Here is an 18931-nt window from a genome sequence, read left to right on the forward strand (position 1 = left end):
AGTACGGCACTAGACCCTATAGTACAGCGCTAGACCCTATAGTACACACTATACCCTATAGTACAGCACTAGACCCTATAATACAGCACTAGACCCTATAGTACAGCACTAGACCCTATAGTACAGCGCTAGACCCTATAGTACAGCAATATACCCTATAGTACAGCACTAGACCCTATAGTACAGCGCTAGACCCTATACTACAGCGCTAGACCCTACAGAACAGCAATATACCCTATAGTACAGCGCTAGACCCTATAGTACAGCAATAGACCCTATAGTACAGCACTAGACCTTATAATACAGCACTAGACCCTATAATACAGCACTAGACTCTATAGTACAGCACTAGACCTTATAGTACAGCACTAGAACTTATAGTACAGCACTAGACCCTATAGTACAGCGCTAGACCCTATAGTACACACTATACCCTATAGTACAGCACTAGACCCTATAATACAGCACTAGACCCTATAGTACAGCACTAGACCCTATAGTACAGCGCTAGACCCTATAGTACAGCAATATACCCTATAGTACAGCACTAGACCCTATAGTACAGCAATATACCCTATAGTACAGCACTAGACCCTATAGTACAGCGCTAGACCCTATAGTACAGCGCTAGACCCTACAGAACAGCAATATGCCCTATAGTACAGCGCTAGACCCTATAGTACAGCAATAGACCCTATAGTACAGCACTAGACCTTATAATACAGCACTAGACCCTATAATACAGCACTAGACTCTATAGTACAGCACTAGACCTTATAGTACAGCACTAGAACTTATAGTACAGCACTAGACCCTATAATACAGCACTAGACCCTATAGTACAGCACTAGACCTTATAGTACACACTATACCCTATAGTACAGCACTAGACCCTATAATACAGCACTAGACCCTATAATACAGCACTAGACCCTATAGTACATCACTAGGCCATATAGCACAGCAGTAGACCCTATAGTACATCACTAGACCCTATAGTACAGCACTAGACCTTATAGTACAGCACTAGACCCTATAGTACAGCACTAGACCCTATAGTACAGCACTAGACCTTATAGTACAGCACTAGACATTATAGTACAGCACTAGACCCTATAATACAGCACTAGACCCTATAATACAGCACTAGACCCTATAGTACATCACTAGGCCATATAGCACAGCAGTAGACCCTATAGTACATCACTAGACCCTATAGTACAGCACTAGACCTTATAGTACAGCACTAGACCCTATAGTACAGCACTAGACCCTATAGTACAGCACTAGACCTTATAGTACAGCACTAGACATTATAGTACAGCACTAGACCCTATAATACAGCACTAGATCCTATTGTACAGCACTATACCTTATAGTACAGCACTAGACCCCATAGTACAGCACTAGACCTTATAGTAAAGCACTAGACCCTATAGTACAGCACTAGACCCTATAGTACAGCACTAGACCTTATAGTACAGCACTAGACATTATAGTACAGCACTAGACCCTATAATACATTACTAGACCCTATAGTACTATACTAGACCTTATATTACAGCACTAGAGCTTATCGTACAGCACTATACCCTATAGTACAGCACTAGACCCTATAGTATAGCACTAGACCCTATAGTACATCACTAGACCAAATAGTACAGCACTAGACCTTATAGTACAGCACTAGACCCTATAGTACAGCACTAGACCTTATAGTACATCACTAGACCAAATAGTACAGCACTAGACCCTATAGTACAGCACTAGACCCTATAGTAGATCATTAGACCCTATAGTACAGCACTAGACCCTATAGCACAGCACTAGACCTTATAGTACAGCACTATACCTTATAGTACTGCACTAGACCCTATAATACAGCACTAGACCCTTTAATACAGCACTAGACCTTATAGTACATCGCTAGACCTTATATTACAGCACTAGACCTTATAGTACAGCACTAAACCCTATAGTACAGCACTAGACCCTATAGTACAGCAATAGACCCTATAGTACAGCACTAGACCCTATAGTACAGCACTATAACCTATAGTACAGCACTAGACCCTATAGTACAGCACTAGACCCTATAATACAGCACTAGACCCTATAGTACAGCACTAGACCAAATAGTACAGCACTAGACCCTATAGTACAGCACTAGTCCCTATAATACAGCACTAGACCCTATAATACAGCACTAGACCCTATAATACAGCACTAGACCAAATAGTACAGCACTAGACCCTATAGCACAGCACTAGACCCTATAGTACAGCAATAGACCCTATAGTACAGCACTAGACCCTATAGTACAGCACTATAACCTATAGTACAGCACTAGACCCTATAGTACAGCACTAGACCCTATAATACAGCACTAGACCCTATAGTACAGCACTAGACCAAATAGTACAGCACTAGACCCTATAGCACAGCACTAGACCCTATAGTACACACTATACCCTATAGTTCAGCACTAGACCCTATAATACAGCACTAGACCCTATAATACAGCACTAGACCCTATAGTACAGCACTAGACCAAATAGTACAGCAATAGACCCTATAGTACAGCACTAGACCAAATAGTACAGCACTAGACCCTATAGTACAGCACTAGACCCTATAATACAGCACTAGACCCTATAATACAGCACTAGACCCCATAGTTCAGCACTAGACCTTATAGTACAGCACTAGATCCTATAGCACAGCACTAGACCCTATATTACAGCACTAGACCTTATAGTACAGCACTAGACCTTATAGTACAGCACTAGACCCTATAGTACAGCACTAGACCCTATAGTACAGCACTAGACCCTATAGTACAGCGCTAGACCCTATAGTACTGCACTAGACCTTATAGTACAGCACTAGACCTTATAGTACAGCACTAGACCCTATAGTACAGCACTAGACCCTATAGTACAGCACTAGACCCTATAGTACAGCACTAGACCCTATAGTACAGCACTAGACCTTATAGTGCAGCACTAGACCCTATAGTACAGCACTAGACCCTATAGTACAGCACTAGACCCTATAGTACAGCACTAGACCCTATAATACAGCACTAGACCCTATAGTACAGCACTAGACCCTATAGTACAGCACTAGACCCTATAGTACAGCACTAGACCCTATAGTACAGCACTAGACCCTATAATACAGCACTAGACCGTTTATTACAGCACTAGACCTTATATTACAGCACTAGAGCTTATCGTACAGCACTAGACCCTATAGTACAGCACTAGACCTTATATTACATCACTATACCCTATAGTATAGCACTAGACCCTATAGTACATCACTAGACCCTATAGTACAGCACTAGACCCTATAGTACAGCATTTTACCCTATAGTACAGCACTAGACCCTATAGTACAGCACTAGACCTTATAGTACAGCACTAGATCCTATAGTACAGCACTAGACCCTATAGTACAGCACTAGACCCTGTAGTACATCACTAGACCTTATAGTACAGCACTAGACCTTATAGTACAGCACTAGACCCTATAGCACAGCACTAGACCCTATAGTACAGCACTAGACCTTATAGTACAGCACTAGACCCTATAGTACAGCACTAGACCCTATAGTACAGCACTAGACCTTATAGTGCAGCACTAGACCCTATAGTACAGCACTAGACCCTATAGTAGATCATTAGACCCTATAGTACAGCACTAGACCCTATAGCACAGCACTAGACCTTATAGTACAGCACTATACCTTATAGTACTGCACTAGACCCTATAATACAGCACTAGACCCTTTAATACAGCACTAGACCTTATAGTACATCGCTAGACCTTATATTACAGCACTAGACCTTATAGTACAGCACTAGACCCTATAGTACAGCACTAGACCCTATAGTACAGCAATAGACCCTATAGTACAGCACTAGACCCTATAGTACAGCACTATAACCTATAGTACAGCACTAGACCCTATAGTACAGCACTAGACCCTATAATACAGCACTAGACCCTATAGTACAGCACTAGACCAAATAGTACAGCACTAGACCCTATAGTACAGCACTAGACCCTATAATACAGCACTAGACCCTATAATACAGCACTAGACCCTATAATACAGCACTAGACCAAATAGTACAGCACTAGACCCTATAGCACAGCACTAGACCCTATAGTACAGCAATAGACCCTATAGTACAGCACTAGACCCTATAGTACAGCACTATAACCTATAGTACAGCACTAGACCCTATAGTACAGCACTAGACCCTATAATACAGCACTAGACCCTATAGTACAGCACTAGACCAAATAGTACAGCACTAGACCCTATAGCACAGCACTAGACCCTATAGTACACACTATACCCTATAGTTCAGCACTAGACCCTATAATACAGCACTAGACCCTATAATACAGCACTAGACCCTATAGTACAGCACTAGACCAAATAGTACAGCAATAGACCCTATAGTACAGCACTAGACCAAATAGTACAGCACTAGACCCTATAGTACAGCACTAGACCCTATAATACAGCACTAGACCCTATAATACAGCACTAGACCCCATAGTTCAGCACTAGACCTTATAGTACAGCACTAGACCCTATAGCACAGCACTAGACCCTATAGTACAGCACTAGACCTTATAGTACAGCACTAGACCTTATAGTACAGCACTAGACCCTATAGTACAGCACTAGACCCTATAGTACAGCACTAGACCCTATAGTACAGCCCTAGACCCTATAGTACTGCACTAGACCTTATAGTACAGCACTAGACCTTATAGTACAGCACTAGACCTTATAGTACAGCACTAGACCCTATAGTACAGCACTAGACCCTATAGTACAGCACTAGACCCTATAGTACAGCACTAGACCTTATAGTGCAGCACTAGACCCTATAGTACAGCACTAGACCCTATAGTACAGCACTAGACCCTATAGTACAGCACTAGACCCTATAATACAGCACTAGACCCTATAGTACAGCACTAGACCCTATAGTACAGCACTAGACCCTATAGTACAGCACTAGACCCTATAGTACAGCACTAGACCCTATAATACAGCACTAGACCGTTTATTACAGCACTAGACCTTATATTACAGCACTAGAGCTTATCGTACAGCACTAGACCCTATAGTACAGCACTAGACCTTATATTACATCACTATACCCTATAGTATAGCACTAGACCCTATAGTACATCACTAGACCCTATAGTACAGCACTAGACCCTATAGTACAGCATTTTACCCTATAGTACAGCACTAGACCCTATAGTACAGCACTAGACCTTATAGTACAGCACTAGATCCTATAGTACAGCACTAGACCCTATAGTACAGCACTAGACCCTGTAGTACATCACTAGACCTTATAGTACAGCACTAGACCTTATAGTACAGCACTAGACCCTATAGCACAGCACTAGACCCTATAGTACAGCACTAGACCTTATAGTACAGCACTAGACCCTATAGTACAGCACTAGACCCTATAGTACAGCACTAGACCTTATAGTGCAGCACTAGACCCTATAGTACAGCACTAGACCCTATAGTACAGCACTAGACCCTATAGTACAGCACTAGACCTTATAGTACAGCTCTAGACCCTGTAGTACATCACTAGACGTTATAGTACAGCACTAGACCTTATAATACAGCACTAGACCTTATAATACAGCACTAGACCCTATAGTACAGCACTAGACCCTGTAGTACATCACTAGACGTTATAGTACAGCACTAGACCTTATAGTACAGCACTAGACCTTATAGTACAGCACTAGACCCTATAGTACAGCACTAGACCCTGTAGTACATCACTAGACGTTATAGTACAGCACTAGACCTTATAATACAGCACTAGACCTTATAATACAGCACTAGACCCTATAGTACAGCACTAGACCCTGTAGTACATCACTAGACGTTATAGTACAGCACTAGACCTTATAGTACAGCACTAGACCCCATAGTACAGCACTAGACCCTATAGTACAGCACTGGACCCTATATTACAGCACTAGACATTATAATACAGCACTAGACCTTATAGTACAGCACTAGACCTTATAGTACAGCACTTGACCCCATAGTATAGCACTAGACCCTATAATACATCACTAGACCCTATAGTACAGCACTAGACCTTATAGTACTGCACTAGACCCCATAGTACAGCACTAGACCCTATAATACATCACTAGACCCTATAGTACAGCACTAGACCTTATAGTACAGCACTAGACCCTATAGTACAGCACTAGACCTTATAGTACAGCACTAGACCCTATAATACATCACTAGACCTTATAGTACAGCACTAGACCCTATAGTACATCACTAGACCCCATAGTACAGCACTAGACCTTATAGTACAGCACTAGACCCCATAGTACAGCACTAGACCCTATAGTACAGCACTAAACCCTATAGTACAGCACTAGACCAAATAGTACAGCACTAGACCCTATAGTACTGCACTAGACCTTATAGTACTTCACTAGACCCTATAGTACAGCACTAGAATTATAGTACAGCACTAGACACTATAGTACAGCACTAGACCTTATAGTACAGCACTATACCCTATAGTACAGCACTAGACCCTATAGTACAGCACTAGACCCTATAGTACAGCACTAGACCTTATAGTACAGCACTAGACCCTATAGTACAGCACTAGACATTATAGTACAGCACTAGACACTATAGTACAGCACTAGACCTTATAGTACAGCATTATACCCTATAGTACAGCACTAGACCTTATAGTACAGCGCTAGACCCTATAGTACAGCACTAGACCCTATAGTACAGCACTAGACCTTATAGTACAGCACTAGACCCTATAGTACAGCACTAGACCCTATAGTACCGCACTAGACCCTATAGTACAGCACTAGACCCTATAGTACAGCACTATACCCTATAGTACAGCACTAGACCTTATAGTACAGCACTAGACCCTATAGTACAGCGCTATACCCTATAGTACAGCACTAGACCTTATAGTACAGCACTAGACCCTATAGTACAGCACTAGACCCTATAGTACAGCACTAGACCCTATAATACAGCACTATCCCCTATAGTACAGCACTAGATCCTATAGTACAGCACTAGACCCCATAGTACAGTTCTAGACCTTATAGTACATCACTAGACCCTATATTACAGCACTAGGCCCTATAGTACAGCGCTAGACCCTATAGTACAGCACTAGATCCTATAGTACAGCACTAGACCCCATAGTACAGTTCTAGACCTTATAGTACATCACTAGACCTTATATTACAGCACTAGACCCTATAGTACAGCGCTATACCCTATAGTACAGCACTAGACCTGATAGTACAGCACTAGACCCTATAGTACAGCACTAGACCCTATAGTACAGCACTAGACCCTTTAGTACAGCACTAGACCCTATAGAACAGCACTAGACCCTATAGTACAGCACTAGACCTGATAGTACAGCACTAGACCTGATAGTACAGCACTAGACCCTATAGTACAGCAATAGACCCTATAGTACAGCACTAGACCCTATAGTACAGCACTATAACCTATAGTACAGCACTAGACCCTATAGTACAGCACTAGACCCTTTAGTACAGCACTAGACCATATAGTACAGCACTAGACCCTATAGTACAGCACTAGACCCTTTAGTACAGCACTAGACCCTATAGTACAGCACTAGACCCTATAGTACAGCACTAGACCCTTTAGTACAGCACTAGACCCTATAGTACAGCACTAGACCCTATAGTACAGCACTAGACCTGATAGTACAGCACTAGACCTGATAGTACAGCACTAGACCCTATAGTACAGCACTAGACCCTTTAGTACAGCACTAGACCCTATAGTACAACACTAGACCTTATAGTACAGCACTAGATCCTATAGTACAGCACTAGACCTTATAATACAGCACTAGACCCTATAGTACAGCACTAGACCCTTTAGTACAGCACTAGACCCTATAGTACAGCACTAGACCTTATAGTACAGCACTAGATCCTATAGTACAGCACTAGACCCTTTAGTACAGCACTAGACCCTTTAGTACAGCACTAGACCCGATAGTACAGCACTAGACCCTATAGTACAGCACTAGACCCTTTAGTACAGCACTAGACCCTATAGTACAGCACTAGACCCTATAGTACATCACTAGACCCTATAGTACAGCACTAGACCCTATAGTACAGCACTAGACCCTATAGTACAGCGCTAGACCCTATAGTACTGCACTAGAGCTTATCGTACAGCACTAGACCCTATAGTACAACACTACACTTGACCCTCTATATAGCACTATTACCTATAGGACAGCTCTATTACTGTTAAGAATGAGCTGTTACCTATAGGACGGCGCTGCACCATATATGCATGCAATATCATTTATATTACATGACTTTGTCATATTGGACAACACTATTACCTACAGGACAGCAGTCTACCCTATGTTCCCCACAGAACATGCACACCTACTAAATTCCGGGACCATATTAGCAGTTGTTTGGAACTGCTGGGGGGGATAACAAGCCCCATCTTCCTCATACACTTGACTTTTGACACCCACTAGCCCCATCTGCCCCAGTGCAGAGCAGGTAACAACCAGTACTACTAACTTTCTACTGTCAGCTGAAGACTTGCAGATGAGTTTCCCAAATAATTCTTTGCACTGCAGCTGTACAGCCCTCCATCAGATAGCTTCACGTCCTGGATCTTCAGGCTCAGAGAGTTCCCAGTTGATACCACCTGTAGCCTCTCGCTGGGGGTGCCATGAGAACTGGAGTTTCCCATTAGACTCCCATCTTTGTATAGTGCTAGCTGTGAGAAGGGATTGCTTTCCACAGTACAGTGAATTATTGCCAAGTTGCCGTGTTGAGTCTCCAGGAAGGATGAGAGTGATGGGATTCTTGGAGGATCTACGGTATGATAAGAAGAAGAGAAGGTCATTATGACTTAGCGTTTACATTTACAGTAATTTTATTTTCTTATAATTGTATCATATTTTGCAGTTTATACACCACAGCAATTTTTAGGCTTTGCCCGCCTACCCAAATTGGTGTAGGGACAAAGACTTGTCTTTATTGGGTCCAGTCCCAGTTTTGTAAAAAAATATAATGTATCCAAACTGCTCAGTGTGACGGCCATTTTGTTGTATTTTTCAATCAAAACCATTGATCGTAGAGTAACCTCAACCATGGAAGAATAGGAAAAGATTGTACACTAGACATGAGCACATTTCTTTAAATTCATTCTGGCTCCGATTCAGCAATGTGAGCTCCTGCCCCTACTCCGCTCTCTGCGGCCCTACTAATGAGGTGTACAGTCCGTGCTCCATACACCGCTGAGAAGTCAGTGGTGTGGAGAGTAATAAATTTAAAGTGTGCAAGAAATCTGCGCTTTAGGGGGTTGATATCTATATTAAAAATTCGAAATCGTTAAATAAAAAACATTCGAAAAATTATTACTAGGGCAGTAGGGACATTTAAAAAAAAATCATTAAAAGTTTAGTTTCTCTTGAAATCTAACTGGCTATGGTCTCAGTAAACTCTCCTTATAGTAGACACTATAGTAGCTGGAAAAAAATCTAAGATGGCCAGTACACCCAAGTAGATCTGATGGTGGGTGCACGTCTCCAGGGGAAGTGGTTAGATTCCTCTAACAAGTCGGATATCCACAAAAAATAAAGAGAGTATTGAGACAGCAGGTCCTTTCAGTCAGGTTTATTCCAGATGCGACGTTTCGGCTAACAAGCCTCAATGCATGCTTGAAAAAGGCCGAAACGTCACATCTGGAATAAACCTCCCAGAAAGGACGTGCTGTCTCCACTATAGTAGCTGATCCTGTCTTTAAAGGTAAGATTTCATTTCTCTCTCTCTGTCAGACACCCTATCACAGAAATTAGGGATGAGCGAATCAACTTCGGATGAAAAATCCAAAGTCGATCCGCATAAAACTTTGTTTTAATACTGTACGGAGCGAGCGCTCTGTAGAGTAATAGAATGTATTGCCTCCGAAGGGCCGAAGTTATTACTTTGCGAAGTCTCGCGATACTTCGCATAATAACTTCAGAAGTTGATTTTTACTGTAAAAACAGGTTCGGTCCCAAGGTGCCACGTTCGGGAAATGTTTTTTTACAGTACAAATTAATTTCTGAAGATATTATGCGAAGTATCGCGAGACTTCGCAAAGTACAGTATTGTACAGTATTGTAGACTATTGAAACAAAGTTTTATGCAAATCGACTTCGGATGTTTCATCCGAAGTCGATTCGCTCATCCTGAACAGCAATGTATAACCACAGAAAATACATGAATGTCCTGGCTAGGATCTTATCTACTTTCTAATGATCCGTGTCAGTATAGTCTCTCCTGATTGGCTGAGGCTGACTGAAAGGCATTGTCTGCTGACATTCACCATTTTTTGCATTTAGTCCGAAACAAATCACAAAAATTTCCAAATGGCTAGAATGCAGTTTTTTGAGAATTTAATTTGTTTAAAATCTATTAATTTTTTTCTAAATACATCAACCCAATGCAATGTCTTCGGTTAAAGGAAGCCTGTCACTAGGAAATTCACGGAGAAACCATCTAAAATGCCTTGTAGGGCTAGCTCAGCTGGATGTGATGATCAGTGATGGCCAGTTCGCATTGTTCGCCCACGAACACATGCGGGCTGCCATCTTTTCTCACAAGTCCGGTGATGCACAGGTAAGCCCTTACCTGTGCCTGTGCCGCGAGCCGGTCTGAAACAAATGCGGTCAGCGGGAGCAGGCAGTTCCGAGAACATCCCGATGAAGGCCCCCGGCGGCTGTTCTCGGAACTGCATTTGATTTCAGACTGGATCGCGCACAGGCACAGGTAAGGGCTTACCAGTGCATCGCCGGACTTGTGAGAAAAGATGGCAGCCCGCATGTGTTCGCGGGTGAATAATGTGAACTGGCCATCACTGGTGATTATACCTTCTACAGTTCTCAACAGCAGCTCACCTGCAATCACTTGGGGAGGCACGGATCATCCTGGAACCGGGCACTGAATATAATCCTGTATATAATCTTAAAATGTGATCCAAAACGCGTAAACGCTTATGTTGTGTCATTGGATATTTTATCACTTTAAAGAGTAAAGGCTATCACTTTTTGATGGGAAGCTGGACGTCTCTACTTGTTTAGGCTTTTACCTCTTTCACACCTTTCTGCTGCTTCATTCTGGAGAAAAGGTACTCTTCATCCATATGCAAATGAGCAGTTAAAGGGGTTGTCTCATCTGAGACAGGGGCATATCTCTAGGATATGCCACCAATGTCAGATAGGTGTGGGTCTCACCTCTGGGACCAAACACCTGTCTCTGGAATGGGGCTCAAAATTGAAGGGGATCATACTGCGCACGTGTAGCGTGTTCTTCATTCATTTCTATGGGAGTTCCAAAAATAGCTGAGTGCCAAGTGCCATAGAAATGAATCGGGAGTTGATCGCACCCGCGCAGCCACCCCTCTATCCACTACTATGGGTCTTCCACAGATAGAGTCAGCACTCAGCCATTTTCAGCAGTCCCATAGAAGAGAATGCTGCCCTCCACTCACTGCTCACTGCTGCTCACAGGGTATCCCATTCTGAGATAGGTTCAGATGCCAAAGGTGGAACCCCATACCTATCTGACATTGGTGGCATATCCCAGAGATATTCCACCAAGGTCTCAGATGAGACAACTCCTTTAAGTGCACCAAGGGTGGGCCCAAGCCACTTCTCTGCACCTTTGCTCTCCTCCTTCCTCTACAATCCTCTGCCTTTCCTTCTTTGTTCACTGGGCCTAGTCCCCGCATTGTCATATTGCCTGACCCTGTCAACGAGTGACTGTGCGGTGTAAAAAAAAGGAAAATGCCACAATATTTTTGGGCAAATAAGCCCTAAAATTTGCAAGGTCTTATTTTTATGTCTTTTTGAAGCCGAAATTCTAGTGTGGAGCTTGATGAAATTCCCCTCATAGACATCAGGACTATACTAATCCTTGCAGTCTCACAGATTAGAGAGAATTCTTCATGAAAAGAGCAAACATCTCCAGTGTGGAGTGACATGAAGGTCCTTAGGCTGCAGGCATATGTCACACTGTCAGTTTTTCCAAGGCCATTTTTCAACCCCATGTGCATTCATTTTCTGTCCATTTCTAATGGCCGCTTTGCATCCGTTTTTCCTGACCGTTTAAAACGGATGAATTGAATTGGCTTTTATCAATAAAATCTAAAACCCTGTAATATACAGTACCTAATGTCCCCCATAATGGCCCACCACTGTAATAATGTCCCCATAGTGGCCCCCAATGTCACCCATAGTGATCCTCAGCTGAAATACACTTGTGCAGAGGTAGTTGCTCCTCTCTTGATTCTGAAGGACCTGCCGAAGGTCCTGCACTGAAATGTGACGCCTGAGTGCAGGTCCTTCAGTATCAAGAGAGGAATGACTGCCTCTGCGCATGCAAGTGGATGAGGCGATTGATTTTTTATTCCATATTGCACTAGTGTACCCGTTTTTAACGGCTGTTAGACCGGTTCACTACTGTTTAAGTGGCCATTAAAAACATGTGCATGCAGCCATACTCTACGTACAGTAGTATCACATATTGTAGATGATGGGTTAAGGTAGACTCACATTTGACATTTACTGTGACAGGAGGGGAAGTGTCGATGCCTTTGTCATTTTGCACAGTGCAGTGGTAATAACCGGCATCGCTGATGGATACTCCTGGGAAGTGGAGCGATGGCGCTGAAGTTTGTTTGATCCAGATATTGTTCTTAAACCAGCTGTAGTGAACTTCATCGGGTCTGATGCCAGGAACCTCGCAGGTCAGGGTCACCGGCTCTCCTTCTCTCATACCTTGTAAGGGAGAGACCACGATCCTAGCCGCTATAGACATGACACAGAAATAACACACCATTAGGTTTTGGTAGTATATTAACACTGATCAAGAAGTGGGAATTATATGCAACAAGGTTCTATTACCTCATTTCTGAACCGCTGAAAACAGAAACTGCTCTGATCACAACATGATCAACATTGAAAAACCAAACCATTATTTCAAGATCCTCTGTCAGGAGATGTTTATACTATATGTCTACGTGTGGCCACCCAATGGTTATGATTAGAGATGAGCGAATTTCTCAAAAATTTGATTCAGCCGGTTTGCCGAATTTTACAAAAAGATTATATTCGATCCAAATTTATTCGCGGACAATCTCGTTAAATAACAGCTATTTTCTGGCTGCAGAGAGCCTGTATAGCGGTGTAGAACACTGTGCCTGTATAGTGGTGTAGAACACTGTGCCTGTATAGTGATGTAGAACACTGTGCCTGTATAGGGGTGTAGAACACTGTGCCTGTATAGCGGTGTAGAACACTGTGCCTGTATAGTGGTGTAGAACACTGTGCCTGTATAGTGGTGTAGAGCACTGCGCCTTTATAGTGGTGTAGAACACTGTGCCTGTATAGTAGTGTAGAACACTGTGCCTGTATAGCGGTGTAGAACACTGTGCTGTATAGCGGTGTAGAACACTGTGCCTGTATAGCGGTGTAGAACACTGTGCCTGTATAGCGGTGTAGAACACTGTGCCTGTATAGCGGTGTAGAACACTGTGCCTGTATAGCGGTGTAGAACACTGTGAATGTATAGTGGTATAGAACACTGTGCCTGTATAGCGGTGTAGAACACTGTGCCTGTATAGCGGTGTAGAACACTGTGCCTGTATAGCGGTGTAGAACACTGTGCCTGTATAGCGGTGTAGAACACTGTGCCTGTATAGTGGTGTAGAACACTGTGCCTGTATAGTGGTGTAGAACACTGTGCCTGTATAGTGGTGTAGAACACTGTGCCTGTATAGTGGTGTAGAACACTGTGCCTGTATAGTGGTGTAGAACACTGTGCCTGTATAGTGGTGTAGAACACTGTGCCTGTATAGTGGTGTAGAACACTGTGCCTGTATAGCGGTGTAGAACACTGTGCCTGTATAGCGGTGTAGAACACTGTGCCTGTATAGCGGTGTAGAACACTGTGCCTGTATAGAGGTGTAGAACACTGTGCCTGTATAGCGGTGTAGAGCACTGTGCCTGTATAGTGGTGTAGAACACTGTGCCTGTATAGTGGTATAGAACACTGTGCCTGTATAGTGGTGTAAAACACTGTGCCCGTATAGTGGTGTAGAACACTGTGTCTGTATAGCGGTGTAGAACACTGTGCCTGTATAGCGGTGTAGAACACTGTGCCCGTATAGCGGTGTAGAACACTGTGCCTGTATAGTGGTGTAGAACACTGTGCCTGTATAGTGGTGTAGAACACTGTGCCTGTATAGTGGTGTAGAACACTGTGCCTGTATAGTGGTGTAGAACACTGTGCCTGTATAGTGGTGTAGAACACTGTGCCCGTATAGTGGTGTAGAACACTGTGCCTGAATAGCGGTGTAGAACACTGTGCCTGTATAGTGGTGTAGAACACTGTGCCTGTATAGTGGTGTAGAACACTGTGCCTGTATAGTGGTGTAGAACACTGTGCCTGTATAGTGGTGTAGAACACTGTGCCTGTATAGTGGTGTAGAACACTGTGCCCGTATAGCGGTGTAGAACACTGTGCCTGTATAGCGGTGTAGAACACTGTGCCTGTATAGCGGTGTAGAACACTGTCCCCGTATAGCGGTGTAGAACACTGTGCCTGTATAGTGGTGTAGAACACTGTGCCTGTATAGTGGTGTAGAACACTGTGCCTGTATAGTGGTGTAGAACACTGTGCCTGTATAGTGGTGTAGAACACTGTGCCTGTATAGCGGTGTGGAGCACTGTGCCTGTATAGCGGTGTAGAACACTGTGCCTGTATAGTGGTGTAGAACACTGTGCCTGTATAGTGGTGTAGAACACTGTGCCTGTATAGCGGTGTAGAGCACTGTGTCTGTATAGTGGTGTAGAGCACTGTGCCTGTATAGTGGTGTAGAACACTGTGCCTGTATAGCGGTGTAGAACACTGTGCCTGTATAGTGGTGTAGAACACTGTGCCTGTATAGTGGTGTAGAACACTGTGCCTGTATAGTGGTGTAGAACACTGTGCCTGTATAGTGGTGTAGAACACTGTGCCTGTATAGTGGTGTAGAACACTGTGCCTGTATAGTGGTGTAGAACACTGTGCCTGTATAGTGGTGTAGAACACTGTGCCTGTATAGTGGTGTAGAACACTGTGCCTCTATAGTGGTGTAGAACACTGTGCCTGTATAGCGGTGTAGAACACTGTGCCTGTATAGTGGTGTAGAACACTGTGCCTCTATAGTGGTGTAGAACACTGTGCCTGTATAGTGGTGTAGAACACTGTGCCTGTATAGCGGTGTAGAGCACTGTGTCTGTATAGTGGTGTAGAGCACTGTGCCTGTATAGTGGTGTAGAACACTGTGCCTGTATAGCGGTGTAGAACACTGTGCCTGTATAGTGGTGTAGAACACTGTGCCTGTATAGTGGTGTAGAACACTGTGCCTGTATAGTGGTGTAGAACACTGTGCCTGTATAGTGGTGTAGAACACTGTGCCTGTATAGTGGTGTAGAACACTGTGCCTGTATAGTGGTGTAGAACACTGTGCCTGTATAGTGGTGTAGAACACTGTGCCTGTATAGTGGTGTAGAACACTGTGCCTGTATAGCGGTGTAGAACACTGTGCCTGTATAGTGGTGTAGAACACTGTGCCTGTATAGCGGTGTAGAACACTGTGCCTGTATAGTGGTGTAGAACACTGTGCCTGTATAGCGGTGTAGAACACTGTGCCTGTATAGTGGTGTAGAGCACTGTGCCTGTATAGTGGTGTAGAACACTGTGCCTGTATAGGGGTGTAGAACACTGTGCCTGTATAGTGGTGTAGAACACTGTGCCTGTATAGTGGTGTAGAACACTGTGCCTGTATAGTGGTGTAGAACACTGTGCCTGTATAGTGGTGTAGAACACTGTGCCTGTATAGTGGTGTAGAACACTGTGCCTGTATAGTGGTGTAGAACACTGTGCCTGTATAGCGGTGTAGAACACTGTGCCTGTATAGTGGTGTAGAACACTGTGCCTGTATAGCGGTGTAGAACACTGTGCCTGTATAGTGGTGTAGAACACTGTGCCTGTATAGCGGTGTAGAACACTGTGCCTGTATAGTGGTGTAGAGCACTGTGCCTGTATAGTGGTGTAGAACACTGTGCCTGTATAGTGGTGTAGAACACTGTGCCTGTATAGTGGTGTAGAACACTGTGCCTGTATAGGGGTGTAGAACACTGTGCCTTGCAGTAACACACATAGGGAGTCTGCTGTGGTAGTGAAGTAACACTGTGAGTCCTTATGACATGCAGATGACAGGCGTCGCTCTTAGAATCACTGCACACTTCACTTATTTAGGCAGTTCCGGGGCCAAAACTCAAGTGTGAACTCAGCCGTACAGGTCGATGTTAGCGTCGAGAAGAAGCGCACTCCTTTTACACCGTCTTCAGCTGATCCCACATAGATGTCTACAGAACCTGTTCTATTAAACGCTTATACAAGTAGAGCCCCCGACAGAGTGGAGAGGGGGTCAGCAGTAAGTGTGTGGTGACGTCACTGATTAATTTGCCCTTCCTCTGACATCTATGTGGAATCAGCTGACGACGGTGTAAAAGGAGTGCGCTTCTTCTTGGCGCTAACATCGACCTGTAAGGCTGAGGTCATGCTTGAGTTATTTGGTCAGTTTTGGCCCCGTGACTGCTCCAATAAGTGAAGTGCGCAGTGATTCTAAGAGCGACGCCTGTCATCTGCATGTCATACGGACTCACAGTGTTATTTCACTACCAAAGCAGACTCCCTATGTGTGTTACTGCAAGGCACCACTATAAGGCTCTCTGCAGCCAGAAAATAGCTGTTTTTTAACAAGATTCACCACAAATAAATTCGGATCAAGGCAAATTTTTTCAAAAAATTTGGCGAACCAGCCGAATCGATTTTTTTTTTTAAATCGCTCATCTCTGATGATGATGTCAACCAGGCCAAAAAGGCAAAATAGTGGCCCAGTCATGGAGTGGGAAGGGTGGGAGAACAGCTTGAGAAGTCCACAGAGTGCATATATAATTATATAGAGGAGATGCCCAGGTTATACCAGCACGGTCCATATCACTGTATAGAAGAAGATGTATAACTTATGCCAGCTGTACATATATAATTATATACAGGAGATACCCAGGTTATACCAGCATGGTCCATATCACTGTATACAAGAAGATGTATAACGTATGCCAGCTGTACATATATAATTATATACAGGAGATGCCCAGGTTATACCAGCATGCTCCATATCACTATATACAGAAAATGTATAACTTATACCAACTGTACATATATAATTATATACAGGAGATACCCAGGTTATACCAGCATGGTCCATATCACTATATAGAAGAAGATGTATAACTTATACCAGCTGTACATATATAATTATATACAGGAGATACCCAGGTTATACCAGCTGTACATATATAATTATATACAGGAGATACCCAGGTTATACCAGCATGGTCCATATCACTGTATACAAGAAGATGTATAACTTATACCAGCTGTACATATATAATTATATACAGGAGATACCCAGGTTATACCAGCATGGTCCATATCACTGTATACAAGAAGATGTATAACGTATGCCAGCTGTACATATATAATTATATACAGGAGATGCCCAGGTTATACCAGCATGCTCCATATCACTATATACAGAAGATGTATAACTTATACCAGCTGTACATATATAATTATATACAGGAGATACCCAGGTTATACCAGCATGGTCCATATCACTATATAGAAGAAGATGTATAACTTATACCAGCTGTACATATATAATTATATACAGGAGATACCCAGGTTATACCAGCTGTACATATATAATTATATACAGGAGATACCCAGGTTATACCAGCATGGTCCATATCACTGTATACAAGAAGATGTATAACTTATACCAGCTGTACATATATAATTATATACAGGAGATACCCAGGTTATACCAGCATGGTCCATATCACTATATACAAGAAGATGTATAACTTATACCAGCTGTACATATATAATTATATACAGGAGATACCCAGGTTATACCAGCATGGTCCATATCACTGTATACAAGAAGATGTATAACTTATACCAGCTGTACATATATAATTATATACAGGAGATACCCAGGTTATACCAGCATGGTCCATATCACTATATACAAGAAGATGTATAACTTATACCAGCTGTACATATATAATTATATACAGGAGATGCCCAGGTTATACCAGCATGGTCCATATCACTATATACAAGAAGATGTTTAACTTATACCAGCTGTACATATATAATTATATACAGGAGATGCCCAGGTTATACCAGCATGGTCCATATCACTATATACAAGAAGATGTATAACTTATACCAGCTGTACATATATAATTATATACAGGAGATACCCAGGTTATACCAGCATGGTCCATATCACTATATACAAGAAGATGTAACCTTATACCAGCTGTACATATATAATTATATACAGGAGATGCCCAGGTTATACCAGCATGCTCCATATCACTATATACAGAAGATGTATAACTTATACCAGCTGTACATATATAATTATATACAGGAGATACCCAGGTTATACCAGCATGGTCCATATCACTGTATACAAGAAGATGTATAACTTATACCAGCTGTACATATATAATTATATACAGGAGATACCCAGGTTATACCAGCATGCTCCATATCACTGTATACAAGAAGATGTATAACTTATACCAGCTGTACATATATAATTATATACAGGAGATACCCAGGTTATACCAGCATGGTCCATATCACTATATACAAGAAGATGTAT

The 18931-nt window shown here is 42.8% G+C and overlaps 1 protein-coding gene across 2 annotated transcripts in view; it reads right to left on the minus strand.

Annotated features, from left to right (window-relative positions):
• Positions 1 to 18931, minus strand: part of SIGLEC1 (sialic acid binding Ig like lectin 1) — a 111429-nt gene that overhangs the window by 53559 nt on the left and 38939 nt on the right. For both annotated transcript variants that reach the window (XM_040419376.1, XM_040419377.1), the window contains exons 6-7: positions 12690 to 12944; positions 8665 to 8964 (exon numbers count right to left, since the gene is read on the minus strand). In XM_040419376.1, coding sequence (XP_040275310.1) covers positions 8665 to 8964; positions 12690 to 12944 — 555 coding nt within the window. The remainder of the gene's footprint in view (positions 1 to 8664; positions 8965 to 12689; positions 12945 to 18931) is intronic.

The sequence above is a fragment of the Bufo bufo genome, chromosome 2 (assembly GCF_905171765.1).
Source record: "Bufo bufo chromosome 2, aBufBuf1.1, whole genome shotgun sequence".
NCBI classification, from domain to species: Eukaryota; Metazoa; Chordata; class Amphibia; order Anura; family Bufonidae; genus Bufo; species Bufo bufo.